Here is a 24,489-nt window from a genome sequence, read left to right as displayed (position 1 = left end):
TCCATTGCTGTGCTGCCCTTTGAGGGAAGAAAGCAATCATTGTTTTCAAAATCAAAATAGCGTTCTGATGGATCAGGATTTGTAGTATGCACTGCCTACCACGCCGACATTCAACAGCGATGACCTTTTATAACATCCTTTGAATCAAGGCTTGTCGATGAAGCATAACCCTTAGCCGCTAAAGATCTTTCCTAACTCGATATCGACAATATGGTTTTAATGGTTGAATGATATCAAAATGAGATAAATATATTATAAAGGATGGGGAGAAAGAGAGAAGAGTTGACGCGATCCTTTTTTTATAATAAAAAACATAATCCCACAACATAAGGTAAAAGAGAGACTGATCACTTACACGACACAAGGAAGGGGGTATAGGGGAGATATATAGGATGATGGATAGTGTAATGGGGTTGGTGGGGGTTAGATAGAAAGAGAACTTTAGGGTTATACTTATGTACTACTGGATGGGGGGTGGGGCAGAGTATGAAAAGGTTATTTATGAACGCAGCTTAGGCGCCCGTCGGTTATTATTAGGGCTGTTTTTGCTATTTTCTTGATGCCGACGGAACGATTCAATAGGATCATCTTGACGCCTTGCTTGCCGCGACTTTTCAAATTCGCCATCCATCATGGTACTCGAGTCCAGTTCATCCTCGTTCAGTGTTTCCAGTGTATAACCCTGCCAGTCGCGTTCTTGTACTTGAAGATCGATCTCGCGTTGCCAGACCGCTTCCATTTTGGATGCGTGGTATCCTTTCCACTCTTCAGAACTTTCGGATGGCGATGTCGATATACGTCGTGCTCCGCCTGGTCCTCCCTTGGCGCTATTACTACTGTTGTTGCTTTCTTCCAAAGGTGGGCTCGGATATCCGTTCCATGTCTCTGATTCCGTCTCGTCCTGCTTCTTGTCATAATACAAGTACCCGTGCCATTCCTCCTCGGAATCATGTTCATTGTTTCCGGTTACTTCTTGTTCTTCTTCCGCAATAGGCGCTGGGAGCTCGCGTACATCTTGAACAGAGGATGCAGGAGATACGACCACTGAGGATGGGGGTTCGGCTGTCAAGCCGCTGGTGGAAAGTTTACGCGAAGGCACAAATTCAGGAGCTGTGGGTGACAGGCGGGATTTCTTGGTCTGTTTGCTTGCTGACGATTCTTGCTGCGTTGATCCCGACTGCGTCGATTGATTCGTCAGACTCTTTTCACGCTTGTGCTGATCGTTGCCACTTGCTTCTTCCATCACATCCGGCTGTTTGCTATTCTCCTCCGCATGACTGACGTCGTCGTTTGTGCTGCTCCAGACATTGTGAAGATCTTCCTCTATTGGCTTCACCGATTGCTCCTCCTCTACCTCCGGAAGTTGCTGCTCCTGCTGAGCTGGCTGAGTTGGCTGCTCAGGTTCCACCGGCTGTACAGGCGATGGTGGAGGCATGGGTGACGCTAGGGTAATTTGTGGCTGCGGCTCTTGTGTAGGTACCGGTGGCAGTGGTATGGTTTCCGTAGCAACCGGATGATCACCCTGGTTACTATCGCTGTCATCGTTACGGTCGTCACCATTGTCATCACGGTCCACATCAAGTGTCAAGCTGGCACGTCGTGAATTTGAGGGCACGCTACCCAGCACAGCATCCGTATCAGCCATATCCCGCTCCAGCAACTCCTCTTCCTCAATTCCGGTGTCACACGCCAGCGTCTCACCCGGCTGCAATGGCTCGACTTCGATACTTTCGCTGATCAACTGATCCTTTGTCAAATAAACGCGTGAAACCAACCAGTGATGAGCAACGACATCGCCAGGCAACAATCCGTTGAGATCAGCGGGTGGGACAACGGTGCCTCTAAGACCGTCGACATGGATTGGTTTGAACGACATGCGTCTAGTATTCTTACTGGAAAGTTCTTCAATGAGATCCGCCGACTCTGTTGTGGCATTGACTTGGCACAGCTCGAGAACAGCAACGACCATGGAGAGTTTTCGGGCACCCGGAGCCGATAGGACCATTTCACCAATGCGTGCGGCTCGATAGTTGTCATGATCACCCGCGGTATATTCTTTGGTGATCGATTGGATTTCCGAGAGATGCGGCTGGATCCAGGGCACGGCCACAGTGGAGCCATTCGACGAGTGCTGGTGGAATAATTCGAGCTTGCGATGCATGAGATCGTTGTACGCCTGATGATTTTTAGACGGAGACATGATTTGTGCCAGTTCGCGGTACATGTCGCGTGCTCGTGACGAACACGCCTGCCACAACTTGCGAAGGCGTCGTACTTCGGGGAGCATTAAGGCACGCATGATCGCGGCAAATCCATTCATATCGCGATACACATGTACCAAGAGGTACGCCACCTTAACCAAATGAGTGATCAAATTATCCTTGGGATGTATTGGCGGCACCACGCCTAAACTATGACTGAGCGAATTGTTACTGTTGCTGTTGTTATTACTCGAGGACATGGACGAGGCCAACGAGGAGAGCTCCGACCAGTAGATAAGCTGATGAGCAAAGCTATGTGTAAGGTAACGATGAAAGTCGACGAGATGTACAAGTTTGGATTGCTTCTTGTCCAATTGACACAGCCATTTCTTTTTTAAAATGACTTTGGCGTATAGCTGGCAGTCGATGGCGGCAATTTGTCGGGCCAAAACGTCCGGGTCCCAATTAAAGGCTGTGGCGGCCTGCACAGATTCCATTTGGTGTTCAAAAGTGTCGAGCCTTCGTCGTTCGACCCGTGTGTCTTCAATGAGTCTTCTCAGGGTCGCCACCGTCACCGATGGTTTAGTCTGCTTTGCCTCCGAAAGCTTGTCGTTTGCTTCGGTGTATGCATGCTTGCACAATAGAGCTGATTTGGCGAGTGGGGAGAGCGGCACGAGAGGAAGACCACCGGTGGCAGCGGCCATGGTTTTTCAAAACAGTTGTGTATGTGGAGTGTTGTTTTTAAGTGTGTGGAGTCGTGTTCGAAGCGTCACAAAGAATTATTTAAATAGATAAATAGAGCAAGACAAAAGGGCTCCCAAAAGCAAAGAAAGGCCGCAGAGTAGAAAGAGTAGGAAGCGAAAGAGAAAAAGGAAAAGAGAAAGAGAAAGAAGAAGAAAAAAAAAGGCTCACTGTTTCTATGCACAGACTGAAGTTAAAAGTATGGAACACCACTACTTTGGCACGGGACGACCAAGTAGAGTTTTTTTTTTTCTTGTGCTTGTGTAAGCTTTTGCCCCGACAAGTGTCGTCCCCTTGTCACAATGTCAATCCATTCACGGTTGAGACCCGCTGTACTACTACGCCATGCCATTCGAAATCAACGACGAATGAAGCATTCCACTGCTTATGTTACCACGCCAATTTACTATGTCAATGCCGGTGTGTAGTGTTTTCCCGTTTTTTATATCTAAAAGAACGTTTATTATTTTTGCGTGTGGGTTGTGTATGTGGCTGCACCGACTATCTATCAACCGACCTATCCACATACTTACCCCTTCTCTCTTTCTCTATCTGCGCTCCTGGTTTCCTCTTGTTCCAGTTCCGCATATTGGACACTTGTATTCCAGTGTGATTGCAGATACACTGAAAAGGTATTATGCATTGAAAGGTGCCGATGCATATTTGTGCACCGGGACGGACGAACATGGTTTAAAAGTATGTAAAACCGATCACCCCTTCTCTCCTCCCGGACTCCTTTTAATTACACTATACTCTATGCTGACAACATATAACCATCACTTGCTAGATCCAACAAGCCGCTGCCAAAAACAACGCATCTCCTCTCGATTTTTGCGATCGCGTTTCCGAAAGCTTCAGGCAGCTGTGTGATGCGGCAGATATTAGTTATACGACGTTTATACGGACTACTGAACCCAGACATGCCAAGGCTGTGGCTGCACTTTGGGTAATGTATACGAACATCAGGAAAAGACATGTTCTTATGTATTTTATATAGACCGAGTTGGAAAAGAACGGGTATATCTATAAAGGGAAACATGAAGGATGGTATGCAGTTTCGGATGAAGCATTTTATGCGTCCAACCAAGTCAAAGAAGCAATCGATGAAAAAACGAGCGAAAAAGTCATGGTTTGTAACATGAAATGACACAGCTGGTCTCGGAGAAGGGTGCAGTGGAGGGAGATACACTGACCATGTACTAACATACACGTATAGGTGGCAATTGAATCTGGGCAACGCGTAGAATGGACAGAGGAAGAAAACTACAAGTTCAAGCTATCGGCATTCCAGGAACCATTATTAAAATGGATCAATGACAACCCTACAGGTAAACTCTATTTCTGACTATGGTTACACACAACAGCAGGACAACAGAAATATATGAAATAACACCATATGAAACATATAGCCATCGTCCCTGGCAATCGGCGCAACGAGGTGACCTCATGGATCAAAGCTGGCCTTTCGGATCTTTCAGTCTCTCGGCTCCGATCTAGACTTGACTGGGGCATCCCGGTACCAAGCGATCCAGGTCATACGATCTACGTTTGGCTTGACGCCCTCGCAAACTACCTGACAGCCAATGGTTACCCATGGCCCAATAAAGAGAACAGCGTTAGTGACAGTCAGGTAGCAAACGTTTGGCCTGCGGATGTTCATGTGGTGGGAAAAGACATCGTCCGGTTCCACGCCATCTACTGGCCCGCATTTTTGATGGCTGCACAGTTGCCACTTCCGAAACAAATTCTGGCGCATGCGCATTGGACCATGGGCAAACAGAAGATGTCAAAGAGCCGAGGCAATGTCGCAGATCCATTTGAGGTCATGGATACCTACGGTGTCGATCCAGTGCGCTACTATTTAGTCCGAGATGGCGGATTCGCAGATGACGGAGGTATATATAGGCATATTTGTAAACATACACGCATACACACACTATACACACATACATCCAAGAACAACATAATCGCAACAAACCAGCCGCTCACATCACTCATTATTTCTTCGTATATGCACCGATAAGATTACTCTGAGGATAACATCATCAAACGCTACAAGGACCTGGCAGGTCAATTGGGCAATCTCTTGAACAGAAGCACGGCTCCTGCATTGAATCCCAACGCAATCGCCCCTGCCATGCCCCAGAATGTTGGTGCACGCGACCAGACCCTGCACGCTAAGCTTGCTGCATTGCCAGGTTAGGAATAGAAAGATAACCTGATTTGTTTATATTGATTGCTTACATGACTACTTTCTTTCATCCATGTTCCAGACACGTATGATCAATCTTTTGAAGCACGTGAATTTGGTAAAGGCCTTGCTGCCGTGTTTGATATGTTGGCCGAGGTAAAGCGCAGAAAAGAAAATAAATCCCCTTCACATTTCTATACTCAGCGCCCTCTTGCATACTTCCCACCCACTCAACATACTGCGTTCTGACAACCAATAATTCTACCATTTATTCGTGTGATAGGCCAACAAGCATTTCCAGGATAACAAGCCATGGGATTTAGCAAAGGATCCGGCACAAAAGGAACGTCTTGATCAAGTACTCTACTATGCGATCGAGTCATGCCGTGTCGCTGGTATTCTTTTGCAACCAGTATTACCATCCAAGATGGACACCCTGTTGACTCGTCTTGGCGTGCCAAAGGGCAAGCGATCGTTGAGCGACGCACAGCCATCTCGAGAAAAACAAGTAGAACGCCCGTTGGGTGAAAGCAGAGAAACTGTTTTGTTCCCCCGTTTGAAAAAATAGAGATCTACAAGTATTAAACACGCATCACTTGGGATATATACACAAAGCGTCATCAACACAATGCTTCTTGGCGCACGATCACAATAACAGCAAAAAAGCTTAACCCCTCTCTACTTACCACCAACATCCCACTTTAAATCATCACAACTTACTATATAATCATTTTTTGCCCTTTTATTTTGCTGTCGTCAATGTATGTAAATTAAACATGTTCTTTTTCTGTTTTATTATTGTCGTCACTGCATTGTTGATCTTTAAACAAAAAAAACTTGTCTTCGATCGCTTTCTGCTGTTAACTAGTTGTCAGCTAGCTAGCATTCGTTTATAATATAAAGGGCTCATGGACTCGATGTTCGATTAGGCACACAGGAAACAAAGGTACCATTCTCTTCCTGATTTTGCTTTACAAGCTTCTATCTCAATCCATTCGATTACAACAAACGACAACACCATCATGTATCTTTTGAGCCCTACTACCGTGGCCGCTACAGCCCTGATTACTCTCTTCTTTCATGCTGGTGCAGCAGCTCCCACTACTCCCTCTTTGGCTCACCGTGTCGATGATGATCAAGGAAGCAGCGTTTCCGCCGATACTTGTCCGCGTCTCGCACTGTGGGGTCCTCAATTTGCTCCTGTGAAAGGCTCCTGCACCAAGTTTTATCGATGCTATCTCGGTCAGCCTTTTATTTGGGAATGTAGACCTGGCTTCCAGTTCAACAAAATTACTGGCGAATGTGATATCCCACAAAATGTTCGTTGTCGGGACGGCAAATACCTGGACGACTATTACGAGGGCCATCACCATCATGGAATGAGTAGACGTCAGCTCCCAGAAGATGTAGCCGCCACTGCGGCTAATCCCACTGCTGGCCAAGAACGTGAAGATCCAGAAGCTACTGCTCAGCAAGAACGAGAAGATCCAGAAGCTACTGTTCAGCAAGAGCGAGAAGATCCAGAAGCTACTGTTCAGCAAGAACGTGAAGATCCAGAAGCTACTGCTCAGCAAGAACGAGAAGATCCAGAAGCTACTGTTCAGCAAGAGCGAGAAGATCCAGAAGCTACTGTTCAGCAAGAACGAGAAGATCCAGAAGCTACTGTTCAGCAAGAGCGAGAAGATCCAGAAGCTACTGTTCAGCAGGAACGAGAAGATCCAGAAGCAACTGTTCAGCAAGAGCGAGAAGATCCTGAAGCTACTGTTCAGCAGGAGCGAGAAGATCCTGAAGCTACTGTTCAGCAGGAGCGAGAAGATCCTGAAGCTACTGTTCAGCAGGAGCGAGAAGATCCTGAAGTTACTGTTCGGCAAGAGCGAGAAGATCCTGAAGCAACTGTTCAGCAGGAACGAGAAGATCCTGAAGTCGCAGCCCAGATCTTCTAAGCAGTAGTCATAAGTATAGCAATACAATATCTTTGCCCTTATATCAAATAAAGAATATACTATAAAGCTTTTACTCAATGATACATAAGTTTTTACATAAATAACTTCATATCGAGTAATTATCCCATTCTAGAATTATAACGCAACACAGTTAATTTAAATATTTGGAAGAGTGTAATAAGTGTTCTAAGTTCAAAGTTGTTTAATCGGGCCATATACAAACGTATCATCGTATTGGTGCTATAGCATATGTAATGTATCATGTGTGATGTAACCAATATTAAGCTCATCACTGATGAGCCTACCAGTGGTACAGTTACGACCTATGAAACGTTATTGACGTGTACCCCATAAAGAACGGTTTGCAAGTTACTGTAGAACGTCGTCAAACTAACAACTTGTTTTTCTGCACTGAACAAACGATGCTCATGCTATTTGCAACTGTTTACCGTAGCCACAACCTACGACTTTGCAATGTTACCTATTAAATGTATGTACTTTTTATTCTGTTACAGGTACTACTATTTGCTTTGGGCAATACTTGTCATCTACTTGAAGCAAATATATCCTAGAGTATATATGCCGCTGCAGCGGGAACATTGTTGACGTCGATTCAGGAGGTATCTGAAGTGGGGGATTTTGTTGCAAGCGGTTGAATGAAGGCGGAATAATTGGATCTTCAGCCAAAGCTGTTTAGCAAGAGGTTCTGAGAAAAAAGTTGACGCTATGGAAGATGATGCTAAATAGAGGCTAACTGTAGACAGTAGCTTCAACCCCCATAAAAGCACTCTTACCCAAGCTTTCTTAATTGACAACAGTACTTTAACGTAATATTGGCAAAGCTAAATATTTGTTGACAATGACAAACACGTATTTGTGTTCATATTGGCATTTATTTGTATTCGCAAGGTAATTGTGTGTGTAGGCGTGTGCTATGAGCAGATTGGTATTGTTCTTCATTGTTGCTTGATTGATTTGCTTTATTTACGAACGTTCGCCACGGAGACGACGAGCCAACTGGATATCCTTGGGCTGAATGGTGACACGCTTGGCGTGAATGGCAGCCAAGTTGGTGTCTGGTATGGAAAAAAAAAAGATGTCAGTATCATGTTGGAAGAAAGAGTTCACTTCATCAGAAAAAGTAGTATATGCATAAGGTTTGTTTACCTTCGAACAAGGAGACAAGGTAGGCTTCAGAGGCTTCCTGAAGAGCGCCAATGGCAGAAGACTGGAAACGCAAATCAGTCTTGAAATCCTGAGCAATTTCACGGACAAGACGTTGGAAGGGGAGCTTGCGGATCAACAGCTCAGTAGATTTCTAAAATTTCGTGAAAAACAAGTTAAGATGCTTAGTGTCTCTGACTTATAGAAATGGATTTTAATGATTGGGGGGAAATGGCAGCATTTTACCTGATAACGACGGATTTCACGGAGAGCGACAGTACCGGGTCTGTAGCGATGGGGCTTCTTGACGCCACCAGTGGAGGGGGCCGACTTGCGAGCGGCCTTGGTAGCCAACTGCTTACGAGGGGCCTTGCCACCAGTAGACTTGCGAGCGGTTTGCTTGGTACGAGCCATTTTTGTTCTTGTGAAAGGAAGAAAAGAAAAGGAGAAACGCGTTGATAACGCGTGGTAATCTGGTTTTATATTTTTTTTTTCAATTCAGAAAAGCCCGTCATACGGCGTAATAAAACTGGGGACTCCTTCCCCCCTTTGTCTTTTTGATAGGTGATGGTGCGATGACATGAACAACACAATGTCTCAGTCTTTATAAAGCCTATTGAAAGTGGCTAGCACGTCATTAGACTATTTTTATTACTGTTTATGACTAATTATCAAACGGACAAAGAGAGTGATTCATACAGCAGAAACAAAAGTACATGTTACATATGATATTTAATCGGAAATGAAAGGGAAAGCAAGGGGTATGATGCATAAGTGGCGAATAGACGGAGAAAAGATATAACGTGACCTGCACATATACGAATGACAAAAAAAAATGGTTAAGTTATGCTCGACAGTCCAAAACTTTGACCGCTTGTGCTAGGTCGGACGCTGTTGTTGTTGCTGCTGCTGCTGCTGCGTGCTGCGGATCGTTGCTGTTGTTGTCTTCTCGTAATACCGACCAAATGCTGAACTCGATGGCTTTACCCGAATGATATACAACGCCATCTTGACGAGCAAATAATAATGGTAGTTCCAGCCGTCGTACATTGCCCGGTTGTGGAATCATTGCTGTCGATGGATGTCCAGTACTATTATTTGCGTTTGACGAGTTGGCCGATGAAAGTAATGCCATTGCCGTTGGGAGTTCGACAGTGACGTGTGTACTATGACGTGCAGATCCCGCCTGCTCTGGCTGTGAGCTGACATGTCGTGCTGCGAGTGGCCCGTGTGGACCTAGCCAGCACTCAAGTATCCGTGGTTCGGGTGCAGCTTGAATCAAGTGTTCGCCAAAGACGTCGATGGAGTGCGAGGCAGGTTGGTAGAGAACAGAAGAAAGAACAGGGAACGGCGTGATACAGCGTCGAGATGAAGAAGTTGCTGTTTGTTGAGGGTTGTACGGAGAAGATGTCTCGGATGACAGTTCTGCTGCTGCTTGTTGCTGTTGTTGTAACTCAGGTTCGAAGAAACTGTATTCAAATTGTGCAATACCGACAATTGTCCAACAGAGATAATCGTCAACTTCTTCATACGCTAATTCTAGACTAGGCCTTTCAGCGCGAACGATGCGTGATTCAACAAAGTCAATCCAAGAGCTGCTTGTATGGCCACCACTCTCGCCGCCGGCTTCGGAATTAATACCGTCCATCGTCGCGCCTGCAGCGCTGAGGTACATGGGCTTGCTACTGGGCTTGTTCTTCCCGCCCGTTGAAGCAAGCTGGAGTGCCACCTTTTGCATTTGGCTTACTGGACCAAAGGCACATGGCGCTATCCTGCCTTTGTCGACTTTGCGTATAATCAATAGTGGAGACGTTACGCCTGTGTTGTGATCTCTCAGCATTAACTCGGTGCCGTACGTAACTGGCATAGACGCTGCTGCTGGGTGGACGGAAGAGGATGAAGTGCTGGAAGAAGCAGCAGCACCGTGCATCGGAGGCCGCACCAATACAATGTCAAAGGGTGACCAGGTAGCGTTTTTGGCACACATTCGATCATCTGCTGACGTCAAGTATTTTGTTCGCACGGTTTGTGAGTTGATCCGATTAAACAGCGAAATCGGTGCATTTGCCAGGATGCAGGACGATACGTTGCGTGCTTTGGCTGTCTTTTTCGATGGTTTCGAGATGATTGAGATCGGATGAGATAGAAACGTCGCATAAGGCTGTTGTTCCTCTTCTCGTTGTGTTGTCAAGTTTAAGCTGACTCGTAGACAGAATTGTTTGGCCTTGGCCGTGCCTGTAACGTGTAAAAATTTGAAGCTGCCTGAGAGTGTTTCATCAAGAATCACCCGCTGTTCCAACGGTCGCTCGCCGTTCTCACAGACTATCGCCATGGAAATTTCGTGTGCGTGTCGGTCTACATAGCGGTTTGATTGCAAGCTGACTACAGGTGGTGGACACAAGAACCGTTTCTCGGATCCATACGATTTTTGCGCAACAGCTGCATGTAAGCATTTGATCGTCGTCATTGGTTGATATGCTGGGTACGTCTCTTGTTTTCGTAATTTGGTCATGCGTTCATTATTGTCGCTTGTTTCGCTATCATTCCATCGTCGCTTTGATGACATCGGAGGTGGTGTAGAAGAAGAGGAAGAGGATGTGGAGGATGTGGAGGTGAGGGCGGATATGCTGAGATCGTTCCTACTGTTAGACGTAGAAGTGGACAAGTCACCGTTGGAATCGAGTAAAGCCTCAATTGACATGGACTGTTGCTTTTGTGTTGGTGAAGAGTTGACGAGTTGTAGCTTTTTGCTGGAGCCGAAGACTTGTTGCGAAACGATTTGTGAATGGTGGCTCATTAGGGAAAAGAAGGTAAGAAAGTGGAGAAGGAGAGTAAAAGAAGAGAGTGTGAGGAAGAATTATGCTTTAAAGCAGAGCGAAAGAAAGAAGGGAAAGCGGCGGGGGAGATGGATCACGTGTGGGTAGGTGAGTATTGATAATGGATTAGAGTGACAAGATGTTGCTGATTTTTTTTCCCGCTGTTGACACAGGAGAAACGATAATTGGTCTACGATATGAAAAGGGAGCGATGACGATGAATGATGATGGACCCCATCTCCAGAAAAGCTGTGCACATACACATGTACACACACCACACAATAAAGACTCGCCCTCCAGGCGATAGGCGGTGTTTCGTTTCCAAAATTTCCAGCAGTGGGATGAAAATGCAAAGCCTTTCAGGATATGTTTTCTGATCAATAGCATTGCGGAGTAATCTGTGAGTCATACCGCGTTCGAGCAACCTCATTGCTTGTTGCTGAACCAACAGGGACGGTCCCAAATATACCTGTTTGGTGCATATGTGTAATATGTAGTGCTCACCCGATCAAACACACAACGCAGCAAACAGGCCAGAGATGGGGAGGTCACGAGTGGAAAGAAACTCTCTCACGGCTATTACAGAGACCTGCATACTCGCCTCCAACATCTATCAATATCAGCGAACACACACATGTACTATATCTATCAACAATAGCCCGTCTAGCTGTGTGTTTCAGAGTTCGATGATCTTAGGTCTTTCTCTCTGTGTTTTCTCTCTTGAATCCCGGTCTAATGAGAATTTCCTTTTGTAGTGTAGATAATCTTTTTTCTCGCATTGATCTCCGTGGCAAAAATAGAGGAACAACGACGTTTGGAACTGGGATGACCACAGATTCGATAAAAATGACTAACAAGCCGCGGTTACAAGCACCATCAGAGCCTTGACTCTCGGCCTCTCTCTTTGAACCAGTCGTATTCTGTTATGGTGAATCACAAATCAACTCACATCATCAACTCACAAGTAATATAACCGAACACAACTTTTCGCACGTATCATTTTCTCACGACTTTCATGCATGCAGATTCAAATGTAAACATGTGATGTGGTGTTGTTGTATATAATCTCTTTCGACTAGGTATCATGTTATCTGGTAAACCGGTTCTTTTACCACGGGCATCATTTCATGGCAGAAGACTAAAAGAGATGCTGTTCATAAAAGATTCATTGAGTCTATTACGTTTATTACTAGACTTTCATCTTTTTCTTCTAATACAGCTATTGCCACCGACCCAGCCAATGTCGATGCAGAAAGATCACAACATCACGCTAAAAGGATAATTATTTTAACAGATCTCCGTTGCTTCCGATTAGCTGATCTTTTTCATCGTTCCTTTCTTCTTGGTTTTCCGCTGATATCTTTTAGATTTTTGACAGCATCTGCCATGATAAATTTACGTACTATTATTCGATCATCATAAACTAGGCGCAGTGTGGGCAAAACACCTCCCTTCCTCAATCACCCGGATCTTTTTTGCTTCATCTTCCTGCATTTGCTGTTTATCTATACGTTTTGCGCACCACATGTAATCATATTCTGTCAAAGATTCTATGTTGTGAATGTATGTATTAATAAAAGCAGCCTTTCATCTCCAAGTAAAAGACGCTTCAAAATATGCAAGACTCACTCTCTATGTGCTACAGCTACTGATTAGCGAGTGATACGTTTTTGTCAGCACGTTCTTTCACGATGGAATGGGTGGTGTCGGGATTCTCTCTCTCTCTCCTGCTTGCTCCCTCCCATGTTTAAGTTATCTAACGCATCGAGGAATTACTGCATATGATCATTTTTTCGTTTATCAGCTGTCACGAGGTCAAGCGAACCGCACTCTTTGTTCAATTAAGTTACCCAACGCCTCAGATACATTCTGTTATTACACAGTATGTTGCTTTCTTCCCTTTTATTGTTCGAATTATGCTACACCCGAAACTATTAATAGTGGCTTTCCCACAACTCAAACTGGATAATACATCATTTGTTCCTTGGGAGGTGACCCAGCTGCCCAATTACCGTACTGTGCCTGGACATTCATAATATGTAACAACAGAACATTTGCACTACAAACAACGCAGTTTCTATACACTTTGTCATTCTTTCTGTATTGTCATACCAAGAGGGAGAAACAGAGAAACACTACTACCACCCATAAATTATTATCCAATCATTGCAATACACAACTCTCAAGACCAATATGTACCATCGATTTTTAGAGACCAAGGGAGAGAGTAGTTTAGAGCTACTTGGCTTCTTTGCATATGTTTGAAACGAAACGGTCACTCGCTCGCTATCGTACTACTATCTTATAATTACTCTTATAATTTCTCGATCCATTATTGTTGGGTTGAGCAACCGTGCACTCATGATTTAAATCCATATAGCATGTGATATGGAATGTACGACATTGATTTTTTCCCAGAAAGCTTACACATAAACGGAAGCAGCAGCAACGTTCCTGATTTGCATTCTTAGATATATGCAGCTTTCTTGCCTTTTGAGTGTTGGAAGACAATGAGCAAAAATGCTACGTTATTCATTGAGCAGTTTTGTAGACGCGTGATGGGGGCTGCGTCAACAGCAAGAATTGGGTGAACTAACTGGTTGCCGGACCTTGCAGGACATAATTGTATGCTCCCCTCATTCACAACTGGTACACTGATAGTATATAATACTAGTAGTGATAGTGGTACACAAATATAATGGGTCATTTTAGAAGCCTTATACTTTATAGCTTTGTACAGCCGCGCCTCCAGCCGTATTAAATCTGGTGTGTTACCCAAACAAAAACAAACCAACCTTTTGTCTTGCCATAAGCCCAGGTGCAAGTTCTTAGCCGAGCTCACTTTTGTCAAAAATGCAGTTTTATACAATGAGTTCTCAGCCACTATATCGTACTCGCCATAAATAATTACTAGAAATGCATTTCCTTCTGTATGGGAACAAAAATTGTGGGAATATCAATCTAAGCTGTGCTGTAACAAGTACTTGGATAGTACAAACCAGCCCATTTTGGGGTCTTAGAATAAAGAACAACAACAGGTTACGATAGGGAGTCATTATGCCCAGCATAACGATGTTGCGTTCCAAATATAAAAGGTTTGTATCTATCATAAAAAGAGAAGTCAGTTGTTCGATGACAAAAACTTATTTTGACGGTTAGTGCTCCGTCTCCCATACTTATATACATGGCTCTTTCTGTTAGGTGTTGATGAACTTGGCGAGAATTCAGGTTCAGAAAGTTCAATTGTCAATAACGGTTGCAACGATGATGGCACCATATAAAATAGAGGATGGCGCTAAGATGGTGATTATTATTGATGGTGAGCTGTTGGAGGATGCTGATGTAGGTCCACAGTTCGTGTAGAGCTCACTCGCTCGTGTTCTCGATTCAATACAATAATATCAGGCGCACTCGTTTTATTGCGTTAGGTGACGGAGTACCATCAATAATGTGTTAATGGAAAAGATTGTGAGTGTGTGTATGCGGTTTGTCAGGAGACAGCACCATGTGGTGCGCGTCTAACTGGGCATCATCGGCCGGCTCACGTCGAAAGAAGAGTCGTGGGTCCCTGCTAGTTGATATCGTTTTCTTTTATACAAATCGAGCTGTTATACTTATAGAACTCTCGACGTGTCCTTGGAAACTTGGCCTGGGAGTTACCGATCAAGTAAATGCTCCAGCGCTTACGACGTCAGAATTCAGATTAAATGAGCTTACTACACACAATTTATGCGAGAGGTGTATCTCTTTAAATACGGAGCTTTTGCCAAAACTAGTGCCATGTTTGCATAATTGATCATGCCAAGTGCGCTGCTCTGCTCTGCTTACAATCCATCGATCTTTTCTAGCAGATTTGAAACTTTTTGTTCATTTCTGCTGTGAGTTCCATGACCGCAGTTTGACTTAGAGAGTAAGTGTGCAACGCTTTGCTCGTTGGATATGAATTTAATTAGCAGAAAAGAGCAGTGGGGAAAAAACTACTGTAGAAGCTGAACACAATGCTGTGGAAGGCTTATAATATCCTAAACCCTGCTGCATAAGGTGCTATGCTATTGTCCTATATTCTTTTGCCTATACTTTCCATAACAGACGGTACCTTTGGTGGTATGTGACGTGTCCATGTGTGAGAGAGAGGGGAGCGAAGCAGCAGACTGTTATTTCATGCAGTGCTTTCACGTTTGTCACTCGGGTGAAAGAAAAAGACTTGACAGCGCTATCTGTCATCCCAGGTCACGTCAAGTTACACAAGCACGTCGAACACGCCGAGGAATGGTTTTTGCCATCTCCAGAGACGTTGCCTTCGCAGCGACATTATTCCTTGCAGTGTAGACATTACAGGCACGCGTACGCTACATACTCGTCTTGCATATTCATCGGTAGGTTTGAGTATCATGAAGCTTGGCTCTAGGCCCATATGGAAGAAGCAATCGAAGCCTCCGAGGGAGAGCGTGTAACCTTGTTGATGATTTATAAACTTGTGCATGAGTCTCTAATTTCTGTGTAACTCCAATAAGCCTTTGCCGTTAAGACACTTTCGTGACGCGACCATCGTAATTGGTTGTCATTTTGGCGGTGATCGTGTTGATGACCGTGTCAGCGAACGTGGTTAGTGTTGCGGTCTCTGTTACGACTTATGTTTCTGTGAACGACTCGTAAGCGTAGTAAAATGCAAGGTTTGAGTGAGAAAAGGAGGGAAGAAAGCAAGTTTCCTGGGAAGCAGAGGTTCTTCTAACAAGGCTTGCTTCCCCACATGTGATAGACGCTACCTGCAATGTACATATTTCAAACCGGAACGTCCCATCACTTTTGCTCGAACACTGCAAAACGCTTCATCGGACCGCTCGAAAAGGGGGCCAAATGTGGTATCGGAAGCTCCCAAGAGTGTGTGTTACGTCGGCCCATGCTATAATATGCATAGGTTCTATCGTCCTTGTGTACCTGAAGAAAGAAAACAGCTGAAAGACCTAATAACGAATATGGACTATATGGACTAGTGAATAGATATAATCAATTTGATGACTTATTAATGGACAGGATTTTGTAAAGATATTAGTAAGATAAGCGAGACATAGCTTTACACATGTTGCTAAGTATGCTCAGTCACTTATTTCATATTTCGAAGTACATTTCTCTGACAACCGTAAACATGCATGCCTGACCTGTACCTCGTATATTAGATACAGTACAAGGGAATATACACTTATATGTTGCTTTCCACTAGACATCCATCCTGTTGCCTCTCTCTATCTTCATAATTCTTTTGTACACTTCCATAGATAGATCATACTTATCTGCTTTCATCCTTCGCATAATGATAACTTGCCCGACCATGCAACTTGAGACTCAGGGCACTAGGGAAAACCGTGATCTTATTGGCTGAGGGAAAAACTTTCGGTATGCAAATTTTTTTTTCTCGGTCTGCTTCAGATCTCTCTTATAGCACTTTGACATTCGAATCGATCGATCCTAAAGAAAAAGAACGACAACATGGTTGCTGCTAATAGTGATTTCGTAATGACGATCGAAGACGACGACGAAAACTTCAAGATCGCCGAGGAGGAAGAAGAAGAAGAAGTTATTGAAGAAGAAAAGAAGCAGCCTGAACCAGAAGCACCCAGTAAAAAGAAGCGAAAGGCCGAAGACAAAAAGAAGGAAAAGAAAGAAAAGAAAAAGGCCAAAACAACAGCAGCAGCAGCAGCAACCGCGTCAACGAAAAAGAATAGTGTCAATGACGAATTTGATTCTGGATTCACGTTTGCCATTGACGGTGGTGGTTCAGCCGGTCCTGCTCATGCTTGGGACTTTACTGCTGCAAAGAGTATGCTGAAGGAGGCACAGGTAAAGAAAATTCTTCTAGCAACCTACTTTTTTTCTTTCTTTTATGTATATGTCTTTACTCACTTTGCTTCATTGCACATAGCCAAACTCGGTACCGAGAACGGATATCGATGTGATTATTGCAAAGAAACGACAGGAGACAAAGGATGCCAAAAAGAAAAAGGCTGCTGCTGCCAAGGGTAAATTGTGTTTGGATGCTACTGGCGATGAGGGTGGAGGATAGATTGTGTGTCTGTTTGATGGAAATGAACAGTTCTCTAATATCGCTGGGCAAAATGAACATCAATTAGAGACCGACGAAGATGGTGCAATGGTTGCTGATGACGATGAAGATTTGGCACTTGATGGATTTGGTGCAGGTGCTGTGGATACCGAACAAAACGAACAAGAGGATGAAGATGAGAATAGCGATACCGATGACGATGACGATGAATCTGCCAGTGATATGGATGAATACAATGCAAGCGATGCTGATGCCGAAAAGGACGCTGAAGCAGTAGAAGCAGTATGTATCTTCAAAGAATTCTCTTGTGTGTGCTTGTGTGGAATTTTTCAATTTGTTGGTTCGCTTAACACTTGAATTTTTAGCGAAAACGTGCCTATTTTGCACCGGAAGAAGAAAACAAGAACGATGAACAACACGATGCCTTCACATCCATGAACCTGTCACGACCCATACTAAAAGGTCTTGCCAACGTTGGCTTTGTGAAACCTACCGAGATCCAAACACGCACGATTCCTCTTGCATTGTTGGGTAAAGATATCTGCGGTGGTGCAGTAACCGGTTCCGGTAAAACCGCCGCCTTCATTGTCCCCATTTTGGAACGTCTTTTGTACCGGCCCCGACAGACAGCAGCCACGCGTGTACTCATTCTGTGTCCAACACGTGAGTTAGCCGCACAGGTCCATAGTGTGGCTGCTAAACTCGGTGGTTATACCGACATTACTTTTTGTCTCTGTGTCGGTGGTCTCAACCTTAAACGCCAGGAGGCAGAATTGAAGAATAAGCCCGATGTCGTTGTTGCTACGCCCGGTCGGTTGATTGATCATGTTCGCAACTCGGCAGGTTTTGCTTTAGATACTTGTGAAATTCTTGTAATGGATGAAGCTGATCGGTAAGATTTATATCTTGTAAGAGAAGATGAAGAGGGAGATTTTTGGCTAAGATTGTATTCTTTAGTATGCTTGAGGACGGTTTCGCAGAAGAACTTGGAGAAATCGTGAAAGCATGTCCGAAATCACGACAAACTATGTTGTTTTCCGCCACCATGACAGATAATGTCGATCAACTTATTCGCATGTCATTAAACCATCCTGCCCGCTTATTCGTCGACCGTTCCAACCAAGCCGCCTCTCGTCTTGTCCAAGAATTCGTCCGTATCCGTGCTCATCGTGAAGCAGATCGATCAGCGGTACTCGTTGCATTGTGTCGGAGGACGTTCAAGGCTAGAACAATTATTTTCTTCAAGTCCAAAGTGGCAGCACATCAAATGAAGATTCTCTTTGGTCTTTTGGGACTCAATGCTGGCGAACTTCATGGTAACTTGACTCAGGAACAGCGTCTTGAGGCGCTCGAACGGTTCCGTGACAACAAAGTCGACTTTTTGATGGCCACTGATCTTGCTTCAAGAGGTCTTGATATCAAGGGTATTGACGTCGTCATTAATTACAACATGCCAAATCAGTTTGCTCAATATCTTCATCGTGTTGGAAGAACGGCCCGTGCTGGTCGTAACGGTCGGTAAGTGTTCTAGATCCATCTATCATATAGTGGACTCCTATGCCCTGCACCCTGCGCCCCTCTCTCTATTTCGCGGGTGTGTAATGTGATTATGATTTGTAACCAACAAAACATATACATGTAACATGTTTATAGTTCCGTAACACTTGTTGGCGAATCCGACCGCAAAATGCTCAAGATGGCGATCAAGTCCGCAAATGCGGGGTCACAGGTCAAGAATCGGGTGGTACCGGCTGAAGCCATCCAAAAATACAAAAAGAAGGTGGAGAAGCTTACCCCACAAATTGAAGAGATTCTGCAGGAAGAAAAAGAAGAGCGTGCGCTGCGTAACGCTGAAATGCAGTTACAAAAGGGCGAAAACCTTATCAGACATTCAACCGACATCTATTCCCGACCAGCAAGAACCTGGTTTAAAACAAACAAAGAAAAGAAAGTAGCAGCTTCGGCAGCTCATAAGAAGAAGAAATAAGACTGTTGTTGTTGTTGCTGGCAACAGAAAAGAACATTATTAAAAAGATAAAAAAGTTTGTATAATAATATTAATAATAATAATAATAGTATGATAGAGAAGGAAGAAGAAAGAAAAGAACATAGTGATTTTTGTTACGGATACAATTTTTTTTATATCTACAAGGAATATGAACGAAATGGGAGGAAACTATATAGTATATATTTACACATCTACAATGCGCTTGATGCGATTGCACTCATCAAGGTGCTCTCCCCGATATTTGATAAGATAGTTGCCGTGTTCTTTGAACGTTACAGTCTTATTGACGGGACAGCCCTAATAATAAGGTAAATGTACGGTTAGTGAATAAGGTATATAACCAAAATACGATTGAATCCTATTTACCTTTGCGCTATTAGAGCATTTGTAGTATATACTCCTGAAGCCAGACTTCTTATGAACAGTATTTCCATTGTTTTTCCAAAGGTAGTCGTCGTTGTACGGAAACTCTCGCGTCTCGATAATAGTGCTTATGGCTTGCATTTCTCGTCGTCGTCTTCGGCGGGCAGCAGTAGGACGTTGCAAACGACGAGAAGTCGCCGGTAGGATAGGGAGCTTGTCAGGAGGAGGAAAGGATGGTAACATGGGTTGATAAACTTGTCTCGGTTCAATCTGCTGTGGGTGATTATGCATAGTAATAGGGTGTTGCCTACTGCCGCAATTGTTGTTGTTGTTGTCCATAGAAGTTGTCATTGGCGTTGGTGCTATGGTCGTCGCCGTCATACTGGTATCGCCATCAACGTCTGTTGGAGAGAATCCCAAGTCGGCTGATATGCTATGTTGTCCAAATGAAACAAATTCTAAGTTTTAGTTTCTTTTCTTTCGTTGCTATGTTTCAGTCTTATTTGGTTTTCAAGTTCGCTAACCTTGATCTGCTACTGGTTGCTGGCGAAGTAACTTGATTAAGAGGGGGTATATTAAAGGCGGATTGTTGTTGTTGTTGTTGTTGCAGTGGATGACAGGTGGCGATAGCAGAGATAGAGCTAGTCGTGGTCGGACTCGTTATGGGTGGTAAAGTGGCTGATACGGACTTTGGTGAATGACTAAGTAGCAAGTCAATGTTGTTGGTACTTTTCCGTCGCTCTGTACGATGCTGCTGCTGCTCCTGACTGGGAATATTTCTCCAGCTTATTGCCTTTCCATCGGTAGAATGGCTGGCCGCGGAATCCGGGCGGTTAACGTGGTGGTGGAGTAGCGGGGATTGGATCCGCGGAAGAATAGAAGCGTTGTTCATTGAGCTACTAGCATCACTGAAACGACGTGGAGTAGCATTAGTCCTAATGTTGTTGTTTGTGCTATCGGTAGAAGCAGTAGTAACACCCCAGTTGTGTATTGATTTATCGCTGGTTGTAGTTAATGTTGTTGCTGTTAGTGATGATTGACGACTCATGCTACGTGATCGGTATGTACGTGTTTGTTGTTGTTGTTGTTGTGCCGTATTAGTATGTTGCTGCAATAGATAGTCGATCTCCTTTTGTCGAAGCTTGGCTTCTTCTGCTCGCCGTCGATCTTCCTCCACTTTGCTAGACAGTATTAACTCGAGCAGATCCCGCTGCTCGCCGTACTGCTGAACAACCTTTTCGAGATTGAAGAAAGGGGAAGAGGTATCTTCATCCTGTTTTGACATGTTGGGACTAGGTATAGAATGCGTTGACGTTGGTCTCATCATCATGGAAGCACTTTGCTGTAGCTGCTGCTGCTGCTGTGATGAAGGTGTTGTTATTGTCGCATAGTAGGGTGATTTGGATCGAAAAGAGGCACGTCGGCTGGAAGATATGGTTGCTGTTGCAGAGGTCATTATAGGCGTTGAAGGGTGGCTAGTGCTAGGTGGCGATGGTGGATAATGGCGCGTGGTGGTGGAACGGTACATGCGATGATGATTGTCTTTATCGACAGCGGAAGAGAAGATGGACTGATTTGCTGGCAGCATGTAGACGTTATTCCTTGTGGCAGGCATGACGAATCCGTTGTGAATGTTGGAAGGGAAAGAGAAGAGAAGAGAGAGGAAGAGAAAGGGCTATTGTTCCGTAATGAAAACCAACTAGTAAGTTTACTTTTTTTTTTTTTTCTTGCGGGAACACAAACATTCGTTCAGACTTCCCGGATCCGTCCTCATTTTTTACAGAGGGGGAGTCCCCACCCCGGACCCCCAAAATCTCTCCAATCGGCCCATTCGCCTTATATATTCCCCTACCCCCCAAGTCGTTGTCTATGACAAAGCTTTTGACTTGAATCATCACATGTGTGAAATAGCAGACACATCGTGCGTGTGTGTGTGTGTGTGGTATCTCCCAGGTACTGGAGGTACTACAGTGGCCGCACTAGCCCGAAAATGGCCGTTTATTTCTTTTATTTACAAATCAGGACCAGCCTCTCGCCCACTCCTTACAGCTTTCTTGTTCTCTTGAGCACATATCAAAAAAGGCGAAAGCCGCATGAAGAGCACTGTTGTGCGTTGGATGTCGTGGCTCAAGAGGCCCAGTGGTCACGGAGAAAAAAAAATTCTATCGTCCATCTCCAAACTCGGACAATTAACCGTCTATGTAATACTTCCTGTCTTCCCTTACCCACTCGCCTCCCCCCCTACGAAAATGCTTAAAAGGTCCCATCCGCGGTTTATATAATAAGCCTTAAAGCAAACCCAGCTGTCAGGACCAGCGAATGAGAGCACTGCATTAAAAAGAGCAAAAAGTGGAGAACTGTGCTTTCTTTCCCCGCGCACTCCCGAGTTCGTCCGACAAGCTTTAAACGTGTGGGGGAGGAGAAATGTCTAGGCTGGGAATGAAGCGTCCAAGTAGGTCGTTGTCGAATAGTTTGCGTTTCCCGGTTATTGTTTTCACACGGTCTTTTTTTCCGGACTGCAAAAGGAGAGGACGGTATGGCGGAGTGGTGCGGATGGAAGCGAGCTTATTGGCCAATTAGCTTACGAAAGCCATCTGGTTCCCGTACCTTTTCCTCCCGTCAGTCCCAATTCCTCGAACGCTGATTCCGTCAGCCTCCCAACCTCCCCCCTGGATCTCGTAGGGACCTTAGGGTCCTCCGACTTATGTAACTCGCAGTATCCACATACTTGTTGCCACTTGTTTCACTTGCTTTCCCAGCTTTCTCGCTACTAGTATCGGGGTTTTTTCCCCTCTAGCTCTTCTCTCCTCCCCTCCCCCAGGCGCTTACATGATATTGCCTGTCCACTTTTCCAGAAACTCCATTGTAGAGTATAGCAACCAACAGCCTCTGTTGTCAATACATAGTAGCTGGTTTTAGACCATTGCCCTGCTCAAATTGCTGCTAAAGAGTGTCCAAGTGCTCCAAAACAAATCCCACAAGACACTTCACTACTAACTTAATATACCCGCCTTCGCTTTTACGTTACCCGCGGCTAATGAAGCAGCCCAAAAAAATTGAGTATGTACAAATAAGTAACAACTTTTCCCAGGCGAAAAAAAAACTGTGCCATTCCCGGAGCCCCTCTAGGGACTCCAGGGGGCTTGCTTATCAAACCTCCCGGTGGGTTGTGCTCAGTAATAAGAATAATGTAATAGCTCACTCTCTTATGTTGTATCACATTCCCGATACTATATATGACCTTCCCGCGGTACACGGCCATTATGTATTGTTGGTCACCCACCCAAAAGGCTGTTAATAGCCAAAGTATAGCGTTACGTAACTTTCCTCGGCTGCCTACGCAGCTTGTGAAACTAACAATAAGGAAAACTTTTTTTTAGAAAAGATCATAATTATATACGAGCCTCTTTATTTTTTTCTGCGTAGAACAATACCCACAATGTAGCTTTATAGGACCCACACTAATGTGTAAGCCCATTTGCCCCGACAAAGTAATGATCAGCCCCAACTCTGTCTCCTTCTTTATCACAATACTCGTACAAACTTGCCGTATAGCTGATAAGTTTGTATATACGCAATGCGTTTGGTCACCACATGTTATCGTCGCTGTATACACCCGTTATTGTTGTTGTTCTCTTTTTGTTTCTATCCGATTGGCAATAGGCTCTGCTGATCGTGTATCTTCCACTTTTTTTTACGAGGTGGGAAACAAAATAGCCCCCTTACACCCTTGATGCACCTGCTCATTATGTCAGCAGCTGTGTGTCAGCATGTGTGTGTAATCTTCATACATAGTATGATCCCACCCACCGACTACGCACAGCCAGGAAAATAGGGAAATATGTAGAGACACGTACTAGAACACTGTCTGTATGACTTCGCCACAAGAGAAGGTACTATGCTATTCTGTCTGAGGATCCTGCTTATTACATCCATAATATGCCTTTTTGTGTGTCCACCCAAGTATAAGCTTATCCTCCACATCCGATATCGTCTTCGCCTGTCTTCGTTGGTCGGAGCATTTAACATTACTGACCAATGATACACGAAATCGACCGATTTATATAATTCACCGTTCTTGTCAACAAACAAACGGCAAACGGACACACAACAGTCTGTATTCGCAAAAACGCATCTCGGATTCTGAGTTTTTAACGGTAAAAGTGCATGCGTCGCATATGCTTCAAGTGTATCTGTACAGTCGATGGTGATCCGACTTGGTTGCTCAGGTATCATAGAGTGCATCCAGCTGTTCCTTTTAAGTATTTTACTACCTATAATGAAAAAGGCATCCTTTCCTGTGGCCTCTCATTTCTAGTATGCCTTGAATATAATAATAATATATAAACTTCGTAGAGTACTTTCTTTCAGGATGCTAGCTTGCAATCCTGGCAAAAACGATATAAACATACCATAGTTACAGCAATTTTGATAATGAGCAGTAAACTTTTGTCAATTAAAAAACCGGCCCAAAATCTCTCTTTGGCAAGGTACCTTGTTGGCGTTACTAGGAAGGGATTGGAGAGAGAAGAGAGCGGATATAGAGGTCAAAAATGGAACTGTCGCCAGCGATTAATCTATATCGCAAACTGCGTTTTACTTTTGGAATATGTACATCATCAAGATCATAAAATGTGGGGTAACTAAATTGTCTTTTGTAAAAAGCACACATCGTTATTATAAGTTCAATACTTTTTATGTTGAATCTTTGATCTAGTCCAATTGAAACGGACATGGCCTCTGGCAACTCGACGAACAATTCTATTACATAATATTCATGGGAAGAACGCTGAAAACCGCTGATATACATGAAAGAGCTTCCTCTTCCTTTCCAATCTGATTAATAGTATTGAGGGCATTGAAGTTTGGACGGAAGTACCCACGCTGTCATCGACTTTCTGATTGTCTGCAGGAGCTCTACTATTATTTCGACAGCCTACTGAATCGACCATAATGCTCTCTATGAATTTCTCAAAGCTGTGGATGATAGATGAAACTTCA

General features: G+C 44.3%; 7 protein-coding genes across 7 annotated transcripts; 2 read left to right on the top strand and 5 right to left on the bottom strand.

Moving 5' to 3' along the window:
* Positions 1–180: 180 nt before the first annotated feature.
* On the bottom strand, positions 181–3,094 carry BDB00DRAFT_838138 (RasGEF domain-containing protein). Its single transcript, XM_053124623.1, has one exon. It carries the CDS (start codon positions 2,903–2,905, stop codon positions 500–502), a length of 2,406 nt encoding a protein of 801 aa, XP_052976618.1. The 5' UTR covers positions 2,906–3,094; the 3' UTR covers positions 181–499.
* Positions 3,095–3,187: 93 nt separating this feature from the next.
* BDB00DRAFT_838136 (tRNA synthetases class I (M)-domain-containing protein) lies at positions 3,188–5,983 on the top strand. The gene is made up of 9 exons (XM_053124622.1): positions 3,188–3,362; positions 3,523–3,638; positions 3,730–3,888; positions 3,940–4,071; positions 4,159–4,270; positions 4,352–4,837; positions 4,967–5,140; positions 5,216–5,289; positions 5,417–5,983. The coding sequence occupies exons 1-9, from the start codon at positions 3,245–3,247 to the stop codon at positions 5,699–5,701; spliced, it is 1,656 nt and encodes a 551-aa protein (XP_052976617.1). The 5' UTR covers positions 3,188–3,244; the 3' UTR covers positions 5,702–5,983.
* A 24-nt stretch (positions 5,984–6,007) lies between these two features.
* Positions 6,008–7,076, bottom strand: BDB00DRAFT_917643 (uncharacterized protein; the record flags this gene model as incomplete). The annotated part of the gene is made up of 1 exon (XM_053128713.1): positions 6,008–7,076. A coding segment is annotated over one exon (957 nt), but the record flags the coding sequence as incomplete, so codon positions are not given.
* Positions 7,077–7,954: 878 nt separating this feature from the next.
* On the bottom strand, positions 7,955–8,654 carry BDB00DRAFT_979855 (histone H3; the record flags this gene model as incomplete). The annotated part of the gene is made up of 3 exons (XM_053129968.1): positions 7,955–8,152; positions 8,244–8,394; positions 8,487–8,654. 3 exons carry the CDS (start codon positions 8,652–8,654, stop codon positions 8,061–8,063), a joined length of 411 nt encoding a protein of 136 aa, XP_052976615.1. The 3' UTR covers positions 7,955–8,060.
* Positions 8,655–8,813: 159 nt separating this feature from the next.
* Positions 8,814–11,459, bottom strand: BDB00DRAFT_838134 (uncharacterized protein). The gene has a single exon (XM_053124621.1). It carries the CDS (start codon positions 11,035–11,037, stop codon positions 9,085–9,087), a length of 1,953 nt encoding a protein of 650 aa, XP_052976614.1. The 5' UTR covers positions 11,038–11,459; the 3' UTR covers positions 8,814–9,084.
* Positions 11,460–17,052: 5,593 nt separating this feature from the next.
* On the top strand, positions 17,053–19,582 carry BDB00DRAFT_558690 (P-loop containing nucleoside triphosphate hydrolase protein). The gene is made up of 5 exons (XM_053117843.1): positions 17,053–17,399; positions 17,483–18,009; positions 18,075–18,635; positions 18,771–19,433; positions 19,506–19,582. The coding sequence occupies exons 1-4, from the start codon at positions 17,205–17,207 to the stop codon at positions 19,102–19,104; spliced, it is 1,617 nt and encodes a 538-aa protein (XP_052976613.1). The 5' UTR covers positions 17,053–17,204; the 3' UTR covers positions 19,105–19,433; positions 19,506–19,582.
* BDB00DRAFT_884199 (uncharacterized protein) lies at positions 19,309–20,773 on the bottom strand (the record flags this gene model as incomplete). Its single annotated transcript, XM_053128309.1, has 3 exons — positions 19,309–19,422; positions 19,492–19,850; positions 20,542–20,773. The coding sequence occupies 3 exons, from the start codon at positions 20,771–20,773 to the stop codon at positions 19,309–19,311; spliced, it is 705 nt and encodes a 234-aa protein (XP_052976612.1).
* Between the last annotated feature and the right edge of the window lie 3,716 nt (positions 20,774–24,489).

This window comes from Zychaea mexicana (genome assembly GCF_025766255.1).
Source record: "Zychaea mexicana strain RSA 1403 chromosome Unknown BDB00scaffold_72, whole genome shotgun sequence".
NCBI classification, from domain to species: domain Eukaryota; kingdom Fungi; phylum Mucoromycota; class Mucoromycetes; order Mucorales; family Lichtheimiaceae; genus Zychaea; species Zychaea mexicana.
Note: the sequence above shows the minus strand (reverse complement) of the source record. Positions and strands in the feature narration are given on the sequence as shown.